At 43.4% G+C, this 19,663-nt stretch overlaps 1 protein-coding gene across 2 annotated transcripts in view; it reads left to right on the forward strand.

Annotated features, from left to right (window-relative positions):
• fbln2 (fibulin 2) overlaps window positions 1-19,663 on the forward strand; it is a 75,738-nt gene that overhangs the window by 13,945 nt on the left and 42,130 nt on the right. For both annotated transcript variants that reach the window (XM_037784635.1, XM_037784626.1), the window contains exon 3: window positions 18,748-18,871. In XM_037784635.1, the coding sequence (XP_037640563.1) occupies window positions 18,748-18,871 (124 nt within the window). The remainder of the gene's footprint in view (window positions 1-18,747; window positions 18,872-19,663) is intronic.

The following is a 19,663-nucleotide window of genomic DNA, read 5'->3' on the forward strand; positions in this document are numbered from 1 at the left end:
CCATCTGTTCACCTATAATCACGCTGCTTCCTCTGTGATATACGACAGCAAACACTGAGCTTATATGCACTTTAGAAGAATGAGACTTTGATCTGAAATGTGGAACGTATCCAAGCAGCAGATTCTGTACACGCATCTTAAAAAGACACATGTCTGGATTAGTGACGAACGATTTACCTTTTCAAAGGAATTACCGTACAAACAGTTCAGACTGAGCTAACATGTTCAACATGTGTGATTAAATGCTGGACATAATGATGTTGTTCCTGGCTGAGTGGACGTTTATCTGACTTACATCACATCAGTCACAGTCGTGTCATGTTGAAGCACTTTGTCTCAGACGTTAAAGGATTCAGACCACATGGAGAGCAATGGACTGAGTTTACTCGTTCACATGCCGTTGACTGACGTAGGGTCGGTCCCATAGACTGTATAGAAGAGGTGGACGTAGTCTCCGTGATGTCACCCGTTGGTTTGTGGACTGCCGTTTTGAAGCCTTGAGTTTGGCATTTTGGCCGTCGTCATCTTGTTTTTTTTGTGACACGAGAGGTTGAAAAATTACCAAGTTAGGGTTTATTTAAGTTTAGCTTGACTTCATTTTTTTTTTTACTTAAATCTTTTTGTTGTCCATTTGGTAAATATGTAAATAGTTACATTGTGATATCATAAAAATGCAAATTAGCAAGTCCCGCATACGAGGCACAGCGGCGCGACCGGCGCGACCGGCTCTTGGTCGGCTTGTAAAGGTTCGGGGTGAAGGTGGCTCGCGGCTGCAGCTTTACAGCCCTCCCCGTCCGGACTTGCTGCACCGTGGACAAAGGTCGGGGCTCCCGGTGCAACTGTCGAACGGGGCGGACTGTCCTCAGTGCGCCCCAACCGCGTCATGCCGCCAGATCGGGGCTCGGCCCACGTAAAAGGCGTCAAGGGTCTGCGGCGATGTCGGCAAACCACGGAAACACGGAGCAAGGAGTCTAACGCGTGAGTCAGAGGGTGCAAGCAAAACCCTGTGGCACAATGAAAGTGAGGGCCGGCGCGCGCCGGCTGAGGTGGGATCCCGGCCCAGCGGGGTCGGGTGCACCACCGTAAAGTGGTATCGGTGCCGTTGTATCGGAGCCGTTTTGCGAGTACGAGTACATGAGCACAGTATCGGACCCGATAGCGGATACTGGTATCGGTATCGGTGGATCCCTACTGTTAACAAACCTCACACCACAGGAACATCTGGAAAGATAATCTTTAGAATCATTAAAAGGGCTTTGCTGACGTTGTTGGGAGGAATCGGGCTTGATTCTAGTAGAAGTAGTACCAGACATAACAATTTAACAGAAACACAGAAAAAGAAAAACACTGTATGTAAGTTGTTAATCAGCTCAGCGGTGTTTCATGTCAGTTTGCCAACAATTCAGTGATGGTGAAAAGCAGCGGGAGCACATTCTGTGTGACAGACACCAAAGAGTTAATCACTGTGACCGATCCCAGAGACTCTGATTGTTTTCTGGCTCAGCTCGACGTCATCGAGACGAACTCATCGTGTCTCTTTAAGTCTTCTGTCCCGGCCGGCCTTACCACCTGGATCTGTGGGCCTCCGATCCAGGTCCTAATCATAAAAACATTATCATTATCACATTAAGGTCACCCTTAAAGCCTTGCAAAGGACTATTTTTACATTAGCAAAACAAATAAACAGAGGAATTAGAGTCAGTAAAGCCATCTGAAGTTTGTCCTTGGCTCCGCTGCTTGCAATTTAAGCCAAGGCTGCTTTTATCACCCAAACGCTTCCTCCAACACCAGCGCTGATGAGGGGCATTCGCATTCGATTATTTATAATGACTACCTCAAAAATGGCAAATGAATTAGAGTTGGAGGTTGTGAGGGGGAAGGGTAGTTTTGGGACGGAGACAGTATTTTAATGGTTTTCATTCAGAGGCGGTTAAAGTCGGAGAGATTCTTCTACAACTGAAGGTCAGTTTATTCTAATTTCTATCATTAGTTCATTAGATGACTCGCTGTGCGTTCGGTCTTCTTGGAATAAAGCTTCTGGTGCACAGAAGGTGATGGATTTTATGTCTCAGAGTTGTTTGGCATAATTGGGGAGTTAGCATGTGTAGCGTTAGCTGCTAATGCTGAAAATACAAAGAACAGGACTCCACTTACAGACTGGAATCAAATTCATCTGCAAAAAGTAATACAGAGTGCTCTTATTGAGGAATGTAGACAACAGTAGTTGACAAAAACGGGTGAAAGTAGATTGAAGTTCTTGCTGGTACTAACTAGGCTACCCCAACCTTCATTCCCCCCCCCCCAGCTTCATGTATACCTGAACACACCATTCAACGCCTGTATGGTGGAGAAAGAGATTAGAAACACTTGACATCATGTATAGAAACGTATTTATTTAAAATGGTGAAAGTGCTGCAGAATCATTTGTAAATGTTTACAAAACATTTACAAGTTGTTCCGACTTCAGGGAACATTAACGGGATTTTTACCAGTCGGGAACTCGTATTTCCGATTGCTCCGACACGACATGAATGCAGCACAAATCTTGCAGTGTTAATGAAAGTGAAACAGTTCAGCACGTGTGTCAACACATGGAGTTGTGATTGGGGATGTTTGATACACCATACAGTTGCACCGGCAGGGATACAGAGCTTACAGAGGTGCACAGATGCCGTTTCCATGGTTGCCACGCATAGCGCCGTTTGCCGTTTACTCGCGGAGCGCTTGCCTGCATGAGGAGCTCATGCTACGTGTCCAGCAGGGTTGTTTTTATCGCGAGGGGACACGCCGCTTCCCAGCATTGGATGCTTGGTGGGCTGCCACTAGACACGACACACTCGGCACCTGATCAGACGAACGCTTTCCCTCCGTGGGCTGCTGCTCTAAAGCTTTCAAACAGGAAACAACATGGCGGCTCGTTTGGAAACTTTCTTCTCTTATTTCACGAAAATAGTTCACAGAAATGTGTTTCTGAAAACATTTGAGGAGAGAAATAATCCGTGCAGTTTCTGAATCTGTCTTTACTTTGGATCAACGTTTATTTTAAAAGAGAGGCGGCGAGTCACGTCAGACGCCCGTGATTTACATAAAGTAGACTAGACCTCAACTTTATGCAAATGAGGAACGGCCGTCGAGATGCCCCGTCTCTCGAATCGTGCCACCACGCTACCAGAATGCATTGCTGCACGGCTGCTTACATAGACAATGAATGGGAAGCGTGGAAAGGACAGATCCCAATAGGAACGCTCTCTCAATGAAATGACCTGTGATTGGTCAAAGTCTCCCATCACGTAGGTGCACTAAAAGGCACGCACGGCCGGACCGGCTACATAAACAAAGCACAGATAGGCTCTGATTACAACACATTAAAAGAGTGACTTCATTCTCTGCTCAGGTAGACATTACTACTCTATATCTTTACATCTTTACATAGACGATAGTTGTTTGCTGCTATATTAATGCTCTGAATTTAGCACCTTTAAGGATTCAGGTATGGCTGATATGTGTTTGTCAGGGCCACTATTGACCGCTCAAACACAGCTTGAAGGACCGAGATTTGATTCTGTAATATTTTTAGACTTTGCCAGAAATGAAAAAGTATTCAACTTTTACCCAGAACTTTATAATTAATATTAGGAGTGGGAATTAGGGAATAGAGAATTTAATTAAATATCGTATAGTAAACCCTTTATTTGTTTGTGTGGGAGCCAGCGTAGAAAAGTGAACTTGGCTTTTAGTGTCTTTCTGTCGCAGTGATGCATTCCAGGAATAGTCACTTTCTGCAATGAATAAAGTGAGCTGAAACACACTGCGGCAGGCACATCCAAAACAAACCACATCAGTTTCCCTCCAGATGGTCGTATAATCATCTCTCATTATAGGAAATGATTTCAATGCAGCGTTTTGTTTTTGCACTTTTACATCATTCAGACGCTCTCAAGCAAAGGCAGCTTTCTAGCTTTTAGCTTCATTCGATCCATACGTCTGCAGATGATCATAGAGAGCTGAGATCCTGGCCGTCCCATCTGAGTAAGGCTTCCTTTTATCAGTCTTTCAGACAAAGTTAAACATTTTCCTGTGGTTTACTATGTCTATTACCCCAAACCGTTCAGTAGAGGACGTTCTGTTTTATACGTGAACAAAACATGTTAGTGAGACAGTTTTATTGTCTGTTACCTAAACCGTGTTAGTCCGGTTAACCCTGGATGTAGTGTTGCCAGTGTGGCAAACGAGGAACCAGAGCTGGAGGAGCCTCCGATGTCATTTAGATCTAGGAAATGGTGTATGTTGTAGTCTGCAGAAATGTTGTGAATAGTGAACCACGTGACATGCTGCTGAGTAATGTTGTAGTTCTGATTTATAAGTCATTTACATTCTAGGTTTTCTGACATCTGGAGGAACACCTGGGAGTTTAGGTTGTTTTTGGTTTATTGCCTCTTCTTAGCTGCAGTATTGTCCTTCAGAGGACTCCATATGAGCTGTCGCAGGGTCTACTCGTGGTAGATTGACCTCTGCCAGATCAAGCTATTGAGGTCAAAAGGTCAAGAGGAAAACCGTTAAATGAAGTCAGCCAGGCTCCCCAGCAGGCACAAATCATCACCGCCTCTCTGTTAGTGTTGCCGACAGTATCGACTCGACCTAGGCGGGGTGTCAGGGACTCCAAGGCAAACGGACCAAAGGGACACAATCCCAGTTATTTACGATGTCAGTGGAAGCTCCGTCTGATTATCGGCTCCAAGATGGACGACCCTCAGGTGTCCAACGTCTGCGCCGGCTCCAATCCCCCCCGTTTCAGCACAAGATCTTCAAGTGCCCTGAGGTTCTTTTTTCTTATTTGAAGTCTGGGTGTGAAAGCGGCGTTACATGTGATAGATGGTAGGGTTCTGTTATTGCCTTGGGGAGTCAGTATGAGCCCCTCGAGCCTCAACTCTTCTGTCATCCTGCTGTCTCTGGATAATACCGCTGTTATGAAGGTCCACTCCCAGCGCAGTGCCAGCCCGACCTGTCACATGACCCCAATCACCAAGACAACACTGCATTTTCTGCAGCTAAGCATGTCGACTGCACAGATGACTACAGAGAAATATGGGCTGCCGAAGATTTCACATTGCAGTATGCAGGTGTTGCGGTGCACGGTGCACCAGACAGTGGTTAAGCCAATGTTTGCATAGTGGCATAGAGAACCGAGTCTATAGCTGCACCGTGTTGGTCAGTCTGTGAGTAAGTAGCTAAATTGTTCCACTAATCCAGCGCTACATGTCAACCAGGTCCGGCGAGGACACTCGGGCAAAGAACGTTTATCGCCAAGAAGTGAGAGTCAATTGTTCGCCCAGCAGCAGAGCTACGCTTCCGCCATTTTGGACTGAAAGCGACTACCGGATAGGGATGCACCGATCCGACTTTTTCAGTACCCATACCGATAGCAAAACCTGGGCTTTGAGACAAACCTTTAATCTTTAAACAGATTACCACAAAGACAACTTTATAAAAAAAAACTTGCCACTTGTGTCAGATTTGCCGAATCCTGCACGCTTTGCCGCAGCTATCCTGAGCCGATATGTCATTAGAGCTGATAAACTTCACTATCAGCGGTGGTTAACGAGGGTCTTTTGGCACAGAGAAGTACTCGTATCGGTATCGTTGCATCCCTACAGTCAAACACACGTCTCACTCGTTCTCCCTGTAGGTTCCGTTGTTGTCTGTTCTAACGCTGGTTGCTCTGCCGGGTGGCTGGAAGGCCCTGTTATGGTTTGTTCCTTTACAGTTTCTGTTGACTTCTGCGTCTGTAGGGCCGGCCCTCTGCGGTCCAGCCAACACCACAGATCCTAACTCGGACCGATCCCGTTTGTATCATCGTGTCGTACCGTCTGAGCCGAATGTAAGACACACAAAAGAACATGTACTTCCTGTATTCCCACCACCTCCAGCGTGTTTCCTCGGCTCTGAGAGGAATAAAGCTCAGCTCTGGCTGGAAAATCAGACACAGGGTTTTTATTTTTTATATTGCTATTGTTATTCCCAACAATGGAGAGAGCGTCTTTTAAGATGTCAGCATTAAGAGCAACTGGCATAGATATGGTGAATAATGGATGATATTGATTCTCATCTCCTGTTATATTTCTTGCATATAACTCAGCTTGATGGCTTTCTTTTGCATATCTTAAGTGGATCTGTGAAAGCTTTCGCCTCTCTCATCTCCCCGCTTTGTTCTCAGCCAGCGTCGGAGCCGTTTTGCTCATAGGGGGCTCGTCGGCGGGAAGCAAATGGTCTGAGTAAAGCGGATGATGATGTAGAGCGGCTCCCTCGTCTGTCACCGAGGTCCTTCTCCTTATCTCTGAACGTGGAGTTATAGCTGGGTCACGAGCGGCGAGAGGCTGCCTAGTTTATTGTTACGACCCCAGTCACGTTGCTTTCAATGCCGCCTGCCAGCTGTAAAGTGGAACATCAAGCAGCTAATCATGCAAAAAACTGCATTTGCTTTTGTTTGTAGACGGAGACAACAAACACTCGGATCTGCTGTCGAGTACAAAAAAGAATCTTTGTTTCTTCTCGAGGAGGAGTGGAGGTAATTAGGGAAGCAGAAAATAATCAAGGCGGCGCGGCCTCTTGTAATAACATAGTTCTGCGATGGAGAACATGTGGAACAGTTGGAAGTTAAGAACTGGAGCACTGTGTTTGGCTGCCAAAGGAGTCAGAACTGAAGGAGGGAGTCAGTATGAGACGTCCTTTTTTCCAAACAATCTCATATATTGCATTTCATTTTTTTAACGGTCAATTCACCCAAATAACGAAAGACAAGAAAGATAAATTACATCTATTGGTGTGTAGCCATGCAGATAGCTTTAGTTTCATTTGGTCTTTGTAGAAACTGTGTTCACGTTATTTTGAATAATCCAGTGAAACGTTATTTTAGGGATTATTTATTTAGTATAAAGTTGGGCTATCAAACGCAAGTTCATTTTAATGCCAATAATTCTTTGAAGACATTAACACGAGATTGTAGCGGCTCAGTTTTAAATCTAGAGTGAAGATACTGGTATCATATGAAACTATACAACCTGATGAATGAATCGGTACCAACTATGTCAGACTAGCTTGACGCGAAGGAGGTTAAATAACGCTCGAAACCTAGGCTAAATTTTGGCGAGAAAAAACTGTCATGTCCATTTTCAAAGTGCTCCCTTGACCTTTGACCTCCAGATATGTGAATGTTTGAGGATTGTTTTTCAAAAAATCTGACAATTTTGGAAAATGTCTGAAAAAAAGTCTAAAAAAAATGTCAGAAAAAAAATTGTTTGAAAAAAAGTCTAAAAAATATCTGAAAAATTGCGAAAAAATAGTCCAAACAATGTCAGAAAAATGTCCGAAAGTAAGGCAGAAGAAAAGTCCGATACTGGTATCATATGAAACTAGAAAAAACCTGATGAATCCATCGGTACTAACCATGTCATACTAGCTTGACGTTAAAGAGGTTAAATAACGCTACAAAATTACGCTAAATTTCGGCGAGGAAAAACTCACATGGCCATTTCGAAAGTGTTCCCTTGACCTCTGACCTCCAGATCAGTGAATGTAAATGGGTTCTATGGGTACCCACGAGTCTCCCCTTTACAGACATTCCCACTTTATGATCATCACATGCAGTTTGGGGCAAGTCATAGTCAAGTCAGCACACTGACACACTGACAGCTGTTGTTGCCTGTTGGGCTGCAGTTTGCCATGTTATGATTGGAGCATATTGTTTTATGCTAAATGCAGTTCCTGTGAGGGTTTCTGGATCAATATCTGTCATTGTTTTGTGTTGTTCATTGATTTACAATAATAAATATATACATACATTTACATAAAGCAGCATATTTGTCCACTCCCATGTTGATAAGAGGATTAAATACTGGACTAATCTCCCTTTTAAGGTTCATTTAGAACAGATACAAAATGTGTGATTAATTTGCGATTAATCGTGATTAAATATGTTAATCGATTGACAGCCCTAGTTTGTGTGTGACTTTGGTGAATCTGAACTAAACAAAGGCAGCGGTAGAGCGGCATCTCCCGTGTCCGAGAGGTAAATTTACTGTTTTCTTCAATGGAGTCTGGTGGCTTTGGCGAGAGCATAGATAACAGCTTCAGTTTCCTGTTGGAAACATAGACTGCATAGATGTCTCACAGCAACATAAACCAAACGATGTGTCCTTTGACAGCAGCTCTGAGGACAGATGAACAAATAAAACAGGAAAAGACTGCTCACACAACTACCGGTTTGCTTTTCATAGATCTTCTGAATGTCTGATTTCGTACAGAAGAAAAAGGAAACAGTTTGACTGTATTTGAAGTCAGGTTCATTTTTTCACACTGACACTAAAATGGGAAAGTTGGAAGCTGAGTAATTCCCCCACTGTTATGTGAAGTATGTTCCAGGAGTGGTTGCCAAAGGCCAAACATGAGGTTCAGCCGTGGAGGGGGGGGGGCAGATACAGCTCAACACTCGGGAGTAGCCGACTAATAACCTGAGGAACAATGGAAATATATTTATAGCTGACTTTCCGTCAACAGCTATTGTTGAAAGAGTCAACGTGATGGCAGCGCCGCCTCCCCCCCGCCCATACTGGCCTGTTATATAGCAGATAGGCCAAAACTAAGAGACATCCGTCCAACTGAAGGAGCTCCCACAGGGTTAGTCTGGACTGATTAGCCTGGCCTCACACTGCTCGCCCATCATTACTCTGTCTGGACAAACACAGACTGTCTCACACCACACTGAGACACATGTCTGACACATCTGCAGCGCCGGAGAATGAACAACAACATCCAGACACCGACCGACAGCAGCATGTGACACAATGAGACATTAGTAACGTCTCTGTGATACGGACGCTCTTGAACTGACGATTCATTTTCTGATTTATCACGCTGAGACGTCCAGAAGTTATCAGCCAATTAGTGTTGACCACCGCTGACATGATGGAGGTTCTTCTCTGAAGGAGAAAATACAAAGAGTCTGTAAAAAACTGCACTGAGACTGAGTCATCTTTACGAAACTGATTTACATATTCATTTAAAGTTACTGTGAGGAACTTTGAACTGTTTTAAATTTAATCCTGATGCCTCTGATCCTGATGATTCGCTCCCCCGACTACGTTGTCGCGGGGGTATAATGACCTGTGGTGACCTCTAGGATAATCACAGCCTCATGAAACTTTACAACCACAAACTAGAGACCTAGAGCATTCAGAGGATGGATGGATCAAACTAGAGACCTAGAGCATTCAGAGGATGGATGGATCAGACTAGAGACCTAGAGCATTCAGAGGATGGATGGATCAGACTAGAGACCTGGAGCATTCAGAGGATGGATGGATCAAACTAGAGACCTAGAGCATTCAGAGGATGGATGGATCAAACTAGAGACCTAGAGCATTCAGAGGATGGATGGATCAAACTAGAGACCTAGAGCATTCAGAGGATGGATGGATCAAACTAGAGACCTAGAGAATTCAGAGGATGGATCAGACTAGAGACCTAGAGCATTCAGAGGATGGATGGATCAGACTAGAGACCTAGAGCATTCAGAGGATGGATGGATCAGACTAGAGACCTAGAGCATTCAGTGGATGGATGGATCAAACTAGAGACCTAGAGCATTCAGAGGATGGATGGATCAGACTAGAGACCTAGAGCATTCAGAGGATGGATGGATCAGACTAGAGACCTAGAGCATTCAGAGGATGGATGTGACATCTACTGTTGACCTGCTATCTCCCCCTAAAGACCCCCTGGACCCCTCTAACAAAAGACTAAAACGGGTCTCTTGTGGGTCTCAGAGGGTTAAAGGTAAAGATTCAGAGGATTTTACACATTTCATGAAATATAAAATTCTGGGGGAAATTAACAACTTACACAAAATATGTGCTTTGGCAGCTAAATGTAAAAACTCCTGATATATTGTGAGGTTGTAGGTTTAAGTAACAGTTGAGAGTTGAAGGTATAAACTGAGGTTGAATTGCATGTTCTTACAACGCTGGCAAACGAGACAAAACAACACCATCACCATCACAATAAAACAAAAACCTTCTTTCCTGTTGAACGTTGATGGATTCCATCTTTCCCGCCTCTGAGTGCTCTCTGTTTCTATGTGTTTATTTGTGCAGCCGGTATGAATGGACTGACGAGGCACTCAAGGCATTCAGGGAGTGTCGTTTTTAACAATATAATAATACGAGCGGGCCGGAGCCGGAGCGCGTAATGGCTTAGAACAATGCGAGGATGCTAACTGCCTCAGCTCCCACTGCTCTGGCACTGTCGCAGGCTTTCTCTCGCCCACATAGAAACACGGCCATTCATCAATATGCTTCCTAAAACAAATGAGCCAGGCAGAGTGGAACTGTGACTCACTCCTTCTCCACAACAATATGAGGAGACTGTCAAAATTATACACTGCACACAATGCAGCAGCTTGGCAGGAAATATTCTGCAATATTCAGCAGCACATTAGATTGCCAACAAATATAGAGTTCTAGTAAAGGAGGAAGAACAATTTCAAAGTATTTGACCTTCTCAGTTCAGTTTGACCACAATGGACCGAGCCCCTCCTCTCATCTGAGCAGTAGACTGAGCGACGTCATTTCACTTTATTACAACTAAAGGCCCAGACACGCCAACCCGACATCAGAGAACTAGCTGCGATAAATGCCGACTGTTGCGTCGCCTCACGTCGCCTTTGTTTTGGCCAGAAAGTTGCGCTCAAACACACCGCAAAGACTCCAGCCGACGGCCAGTTAGCCACACCAGCAGGCGGCGGTAGTCTGTGTTCATCATTCAAAAAGGGAAACCAGAAGAGGCCGAGGACGGCGGATATACAAGTCATGATACGTACATGAAACAAACGGGCTTCGCCGTCGATTCAACATGCTGTATCGACCAAAAAAACTCAGACGCTCACCGACGACCCAAACTGTCCGGCGGCCGACAGTCGGCTTGGTGTGTCAGGACCTTAAGTTGAAACTGATGAACTGTACAAATCGTGCTCATGTTTGTTTTTATTCCAAAGGCCACAAGAAGTAAAAGAACCCCTGTTAAAGTCAGCTCTATGTTCACACACAGTGTGCATTTCACTCGCTAACTTTTCATTTGCTGTTTCCTGTGAATGGAAAACCGCTCCAGCCAGAGATCACATCCATCGCAATTACTGTATTTCTATTTGGCATAAAAGCCCCGTTTTAATTCAGGCTGGACAGGCATGTGTATTTTTCTATAAAGGTCGCTTTAAAAACAGCTGCTTCCTGTACAAGCCAGTCAATCAGTGCATTGTTGTCTCAGGTGGGATTTCTGTATCTCCATAGACTGTATATAAAGATGGACGACGTGTCTCCACTTTTCCCACTGCACACAAGTGAAGCCAAAATATCCCGGGATGACATACAAGAGCTGCCATCTTCAGATTTTGACGTCATTTGGAGCCAGAGTCTGCGCAGTAGTGATTGGGCCGCGGTACCGAAGTCACCCGCCCGAGCCAATCGCGAGGCCGAGCGCAGCGGCAGCTCGTCACCGAGAGAGACTCACAGCCGTCAATCACGGCGTCTCAGCCGCTTTTTAGAGCATCAAATAACTAATTAAAACCAAACTTATCAGAAAAATGAACACTTGAACATCGGCGTGATAAGAACTACCTAACATCTTTGGAGGAGGCGGTGTTTTTGTTTGGGAGCTGTCATGTCGTCCATCTTTATATTCAGCCTTCGACATCTATCCAAGCCTTGTTTTGAGTCACACTTTTTCAGGTCAGTCCGAGGATTGTTGAATTTCCTGAATCCAAACGAGGTTTTTAACATGAGCACAGCGATGTGCACGTATCATCCCCGGTTCTTCTCTTCCTTTCTTCTCCCCCCCCCCCGAGGGGTCTCATCTGTAAAGCAGATGGGAATATAATGGTCTGTAGGCTTGAAAGGACTGTCCTTACACTGAGGCAGGGCTGTCCCTGAAATATGTGTTTTCACTGAAACAGAAAAATAAAGTCGTGAGCAGCACAGCACCGCCTTCTCTTTGTCTCACACAGCCAGAACTACCGTGTTTTCCACTCACCCTCTGCCTCTTGTTTCTGAAACAACAGAGCTGTTGCAGCTTTGTCATCGCTCTCCAGCAATTATTGCTCTTTGCTTAGAAATGCTAATCTCCCGCGATGCCCAGCGTGCCCATCCGGCCTCCCACCACCAGTCAGCCCTCGACGGCCGTCAGCAGCAGCCCGTCCACAGCGGCAGCCCGGGCCCGGCTCCAGCTGCCTCCTGACAAATGTTGGCTGCTGCTTTTTTTGTTCCAAATATGAGACAGCAGGGTGGCTCCAACACAAAACCCAAGTCAATTTGGCCTTCGAAACTTGATTTAACTTTTTGATAAGCATGCCAGGTTCACAAAGTTTACATCTGATTTAGCTTTAAACGTACCGATGTCGTAAAATGCCACCATGCTAACGCGGTTCATAAACACGCTGGAATGGTTTATAAACTCTAAACTTATTCACACCAGAAGATTAATGAGTAATTTCCGTTATATTCTGGGATGTCCTCTCTCTGTCACACTTCATTAAGCTCAATGCAGTCAGCATCAGGCGCGATCATTCTGGTAGGAATCCACCAGCAGCAGCAGCAGCGGCGGTCTGGATTAGATCTGAGCTGTGGACCAGACACACGGCCTTGAAAGCAGAGTTTGAAAGAGCTGCCCTCCTGGCAACAAAATACAAATCGACCTTGCACATCTGCCAGTTAGAGCCGCCCAACTACGGAGAGTTTTAGTCCCAATGTTGGAAATGTGAACTTTGAATGCTTTTCCAACAGAAAAAGAAACATTTCAACAGTCAATGTACATATATATATATATATATATATATATATATATATCCTGGCATATGAGAGAACAAATACAGACTTTAAGCTCCTGATATTATATTTTCAAACAATAATGCCTGCTGTTTGCCAAAGTACCTTTACAGAGAACGAGATTTGTTTGGGGAAACTAGCTGCTCACAAGGTTGGATGACCAATCGGGCGAAGCAGGCGATTGCACCAGAGTTTCCAGACAGCCCAACATGGGGTTGTCTTAGCTTTGCCTAAAGACTGGAATCAGGGCAAACAGCTAGCCTGGCTCTGCCTAACACCCATAAAGCTCACTAAGTGACACGTATCTTGCTTGTATTACCGAAATGTAGAGAAAAGTTGCTAAGTTTGGTGCCATTGAGTCTGTTTAGAGACCCATTAACAATGTACAACACAAATCAATGACAGATATTGATCCAGAAACCCTCACAGGTACTGCATTTAGCATAAAACAATATGCTCCAATCATAACATGTCAAACTGCAGCCCAACAGGCAACAACAGCTGTCAGTGTGTCAGTGTGCTGACTTGACTATGACTTGCCCCAAACTGCATGTGATGATCATAAAGTGGGCATGTCTGTAAAGGGGAGACTCGTGGGTACCCATAGAACCCATTTACATTCACTGATCTGGAGGTCAGAGGTCAAGGGACCCCTTTGAAAATGGACATGACAGTTTTTCCTCGCCAAAATTTAGCAAAAGTTTGGAGCGTTATTTAACCTCCTTCATGACCAGCTAAAGAATCCATTGGTTGGTACCGATGGATTCTTTAGGTTTTCATATGAATCGCAGCTATAAAACTGAGCCCGCTACAACCTACAATTGTAAGTAATTTGCATCAACGCGTTATTATCCTATTAACTTCGACAGCCCTAACAATAACACTAACTAACTAACGGATCGAGGCGTCGCTGGACCGGCAACCCTGCGTGTTCCGTGAGGTCAAATTACAGTTTTTTTCAATGGAGTCTGGTGGCTTCAGCGAGAGCGTAGATGGATACAACGGCTTCAGTTCCCCGTCGGAAAGGGCCGTCTGACGGCGAGGTGAAAATATTCTAAATATAGTGTACACTTAAACAGATATCCATTTTGTTTTTAGGTGTCTAAAATCCTTTTTTCTGCTGCCCCCGTCCACAACAGTACATTGCTGGAGGCGTGCCGACCGTCATCTACTGTAGGTAATACACTGACTATGGAGAAGAACATCTACTGTAGGTAACACACTGACTATGGAGAAGAACATCTACTGTAGGTAACACACTGACTATGGAGAAGAACATCTACTGTAGGTAACACACTGACTATGGAGAAGAACATCTACTGTAGGTAACACACTGACTATGGAGAAGAACATCTACTGTAGGTAACACACTGACGATGGAGAAGAACATCTACTGTAGGTAACACACTGACGATGGAGAAGAACCTCATACAACCCCACTGAGAAACACCTGAACTATCCCTTTAAACATTATACCTTGTTTCTTAGAGAGGATTAGTGACAGATCTCACAGATTGCGTTGAGTCTCACCAGCTACAGATGAAAGTCTTTGGACATGAATTCCAGAAGAATAATGTTTTACAGAGTTTAACACAAATGTTTTTCTGGTAAAATAAGAAGTTGTTTCTTCTTTTCAAGCGCCTTTTTCTCTCAACTTGACACTATTTTCTGAAGACGGTGCTTATGAATTATGCAGACGGCCTTTGCTTTAAATGATTGTTTACTGAGCTTTAAAGGAGCCGGGGATGAGACTGAAAGCAGCGAAGTGGGAATGAAATAACTTTCAAAGTGAAGCTCAAAGCGGAGCTATTTAAAGGCATTCCCGGCTCTACGGTTCTTGTTTTATCTGAATGTACACCGTGCGGTATGGGATTAGCATAGTTTAGACTCCGAGGTGAACACAATGGATATTACATCAAGGAAACAATGCGTGCAGGAAACTGCTTAATCTGATCACAATGCTTTATTTGACTCCCCGTGGACCCACTCTCTGATGTGGCTGTTTTTAATTACGAGAAATAAGCTTCACGTTTCAACAGGAATTCTCACAGCGATGAACTCTGCTGTGTGTGTGTGTGTGTGTGTGTGGTGTATTCATGACTGGATGCTTTTATTCATCAGAACAATATGAAATATGAGAGTTATTGACATTTTTTAGCATTTACCGTTTTTTCTTGTTGACATAAATTAGGTTTCTTTAAAGTTACGAAACAAAATTTCATTTCACGGCAGTGTGAATATGAAGAATATGCAAATGCTCTGTACAGTACAGAAGCCGACGGAGGTTTATTGAGTTGAAAAACAAAAGCTCTTTGTCAGTGGCTTTTCTTCAAAGGGCACGGGGAGAAGTCTGGTGTGTGTGTGTGGATGAGTGTGCGCTCGAGCGTTCATGCTAATATGTGGATAAAAGCGGCAGGCTGAGACGGCTTTGGGTCTGACGGGGAGGTGATGGGGAGGCTGAGGAGCTCTGTAGTGCAGCAGCAGCAGCAGCAGCAGCAGCGTCAGCGTGCCTCACGGTGTCTTCATCAACCGACTGAGCTCCATGCAGAGCAGCCGGGTTTGCTGCTTCATGCTCAGCAGTGGGGGGGAGGGGGGGCGGTCTGTGATCATGTGCGGATTATGAGACAGTGGGCCTCTGGGCACGGACATGAAAAAGGCCCCACTCCTACATAGTAGCAAGACACAAACGATATAGTTGTTTAGCCTCTTTTTGTTGTTGTTTTGTGTCTTTTTGTAGATGTAACGCGTTTCTCTGTCGTCATTTCTGTCTCTCTGTGGTCATTTTTTGTCTCTTTGTAGCTGTTTTGTGTCTCTTTGTAGCTGTTTTGTGTCTCTTTGTAGCTGTTTCATGTCATTTTGTCAAGTCAAGTCAAGTTCAACTTTATTGTAATTTTTTCCACATACAAAGTACACGGCTCAAACGAAATGTCCTTGGACCAAGGTGCAAAACACAGACATACAAAAACATAGTCACAAACATAGAACATAACAAAGTGAACAAAGTGCAATAGTGCAGCAGTATATAAAGTGGATGGCAGGATGATTAACAAAGTAAAAGCAGTATAAAAGCAATCAGGTCTTTAAAAGTGCTATACATAAAAACCCAATGACTCTCCAGTAATTCTACCTTTTATAAATAATATTTGTGTCTCTTTGTTGTCATGATGTGTCTCTTTGTAGTTGTCTTGTGTCTCTTTGTTGTCATTATTTGTCTCTTTGTAGTTGTCTTGTGTCTCTTTGTTGTCATTATGTGTCTCTTTGTAGTTGTCTTGTGTCTCTTTGTTGTCATTATGTGTCTCTTAGTAGTTTTCTTGTGTCTCTTTGTTGTCATTATGTGTCTCTTAGTAGTTTTCTTGTGTCTCTTTGTTGTCATTATGTGTCTCTTAGTAGTTGTCTTGGGTCTCTTTGTTGTCATTATGTGTCTCTTTGTAGGTATTTTGTGTCTCTTTGTTGTCATTATGTGTCTCTTTGTAGTTGTCTTGTGTCTCTTTGTTGTCATTATGTGTCTCTTAGTAGTTGTTTTGTGTCTCTTTGTAGGTGTTTTGTGTCTCTTTGTAGGTGTTTTGTGTCTCTTTGGGCCCCTGGGCCTGTGTGCTGTAGGCCCATTCAGTAATCAGTAATCCATCCATGACTGTGATGCCTGGCTGACACGTCAGCAGCCTCTTGACGAAGGAATGGTTTTTCTGTTAAACAGCTAATTGGAAGCAAAAAAAGCTGGGCTGATTTTTTTTTCTGGTTTAAGCATCAACAGAAATGTGTGGTTTAGAAATATGAAATGCATTCATTCAATTATGGAGATTTAATGGGTTCCTAGTTTAACACATGTCTTCTGCTCACTTCCCATCAGTCGATGACATTTTTCCTTTTGAATAAGTGGAAAGCAAAGTGGAGAAGAAGTGCCTTTACTGGAATTTTATTTTGGTATTCTTTCACTGGATGACTAAAATGATCAGTTAATGATGACAGCTGATTGAACGTATGGAGCCATTCATAAAGCTATCATTAACCCTCATTAACCAGTATTACTTTCATGGCTTGGACTGGCAATTTTGGCAAATGCCAAATGAGCCGAGCCACCGAGACAGATATCAACATCACATGACTACACAACAGACATTATTCAGAAAGTTAACACAAAAGGTTTTAAGTGCAGTACAGCTGTGGGCAAGCAGCTGCATCCAGCAGCCGATGTGTTTGGGACGCAGTAAACTCATTATCAACGCGACCGGGGGACGCACAATTTTTTTTTAGTTTGAGTTACATTATGATGCTTTCAGGCTCTGTTCAGTAAAAATGAGAGCGAAAGGTAAATTCTAACGTTATCATGATGTGTTCAAATGTAAACTTGTAAAATGTAGTTTTTGGCGAGAAACTTGAATAAATCCAGTCGTTAGGAGATGTTTTCACATCAATATGAAATAGATAAATATATAGAAAATAAACACCGTATGCAAATGGTAATAAAGGAGTGTAAGTTAAAAGTATTTATTGTTTTACTTTTGTTTTTTACCAAAATCTCTAGATCAAGAATCGTGGAATTTCACTGGTATGTTTGTATTGACTACTAGATTTCTGGTATCGTGACATCCCTACGTAGTTATGTATGTAGTCAGGGTCTGAAATTAACACCCTGTGAACAACAAATCTGTGTTTAAATCAGCAGGAGGAGGGTTAGTAACGTTAGCTGTTAGCAGCCGTTAGCAGCACAGTCCTGACTGGTTAAATACCGGAGGTGCCATTGAGTTATTATTATGAGGCGTTCAAAGTCTGCTCAGGAAAAATTAACATTGGGTGAAGGTCAATTACAACGTTATCATGATGTGTTCAAATGTAATCTCATAAAATTAAGTTTTTGGTGAAAAACTTGAATAAATCCAGTTGTTAGGAGATGTTTTCACATCAATATAAAATAGATATTAAGGAGAGAATTATGTTTATTTAACTTCATAACAACTTACCAAGATTGGTTTTAATCAAAGCAAATATTTAAATAATCAGAATCATTTGAATTGTGTGTTTTTATGAAAATAACCACTATAAATGACAAAAACACAGTTCAGTACAGTACTGTGGACACTACCCTCCCTCCACGGTGTAATTCAAACACTGTAATTTATCGTGTATATAATGTTTTTTATGTCAAATATATTGAACATTGAATGACATCAGATCTAAAATGTTATTCCTTCATTTAGCGCAGAGATTTCAAAAGTGGCAGAAAAAGAAATAACTTGTCTGCCACAGTGGCAGGAAGTGAAGAAAGTTCATTTCTCCTGGGTAATCAGTCCCATTTTTCCCGCCATTACGACACCCCTGCTTGGAAGTCCTCCCGCTGCCTCTTACCGGACATTGTCTATGTAGAAAATGAAAAGAGACTTTTCCTTTCTAAACCCCGAACACCTCGTCTACTCTCCTTCCACCTCGCTGCCCTGTCGCTCTTGGCAGCCTACAGGTTCATAAACACCGACTCTTTGCCAACCCGTCACACTTCTGGTCCACGACCCTCTGAGCACGACTGCCATTCTACTTATGAGAACTATTTATAGAATAACTTTTCCTCAGAGCTGAGTAAAGTTTCCGATCATAAAATGGGGCTACTGTACTCTGCTCCTCTTTAGTCAGCTGGTGAAATGTTGAAGGCGCCTTTGAGGCCTGGATCAGTCTACCATATGTTTCTGTCTGACTGCTACTGTATTCACCTCCTCTCTCTCTTCAGGCTGCTGTCTGTTCCATTCAGCGTAGCTCTGCCGACACACAGGAGATTTACTGCTCCACTGTTTTTATTCCATCAGTCTTGTGTGTGTGTGTGTGTGTGTGTGTGTGTGTGTGTGTGTGTGTGCTGATGATGTATGCTTACCCTCATGTCTGTGGGCTGCAGGTCCAGGTGTCTCTGCTGAAGACCTGCTGCAGAGCTGCTGTGCTGCTGGCCAGAACTGGGCCTCAGAAAACCATCACTGCGACCACATGCCACTGCTCAACAATGACCAGCGCTCCATATGCAGGTAAGTTGACCGTAGGTGTCAGATTGTAGTGTTAGATTTACAAACATGTTTGGAAGCTGCTTTGGAGGAAGACATTTATATAAATTAGGGCTGTCAAAGTTAACGTGATAAATACGAATTAACGCAAATTCGTTTTAACGCATTAACACAACTTGTGATTTTTAGGTTGTAGTTCAGCTCAGTTTTTAAGATAGTGAGAAGATACTGGTATCATAGTAAACTATAGAACCTGATGAATCCATCGGTACCAACCATGTCAGACTAGATGGTCCTGAAGGAGGTTAAATAACGCTCCAAACTTACGCTACATTTTTGGTGAGGAAAAACTGTCATGTCCATTTTCAAAACGGTCCCTTGACCTCTGACCTCCAGATATGTGAATGTAAATGGGTTCTATGGGTACCCACGAGTCTGTGTGATTAATTGATTAACTATTTTAATTGATTGACAGCCCTAATATAATTTTATTGTTTGGGTGAAACATCAGTTGGTGGATCCAAACAAACACAATTCCAGTTTTTGGGACAAGCATGAGGCCTCTTTACTTTCTCACTGAACTACAGGATATCACACCAATTTTCCATGAAGGTTCACATGAAGATCAGTGTACTCATGACAGTTAGTTTTGAATCAGAAACCCACAAGTCAGAGTTCTTTGTGAGAGATGTTCATGTTAGAACATTCAGTGCATAGTCCGTTCGTCTAGTCCGAATCAGAGTGAAACTGAAGCATTTGTTTTGTTTTCTATTTAGTCTGGTTCGACTGACCTGGACTTCTGCAGAAGTCCGATGT

Source organism: Sebastes umbrosus, chromosome 1 (genome assembly GCF_015220745.1).
Source record: "Sebastes umbrosus isolate fSebUmb1 chromosome 1, fSebUmb1.pri, whole genome shotgun sequence".
Lineage (NCBI taxonomy): Eukaryota > Metazoa > Chordata > Actinopteri > Perciformes > Sebastidae > Sebastes > Sebastes umbrosus.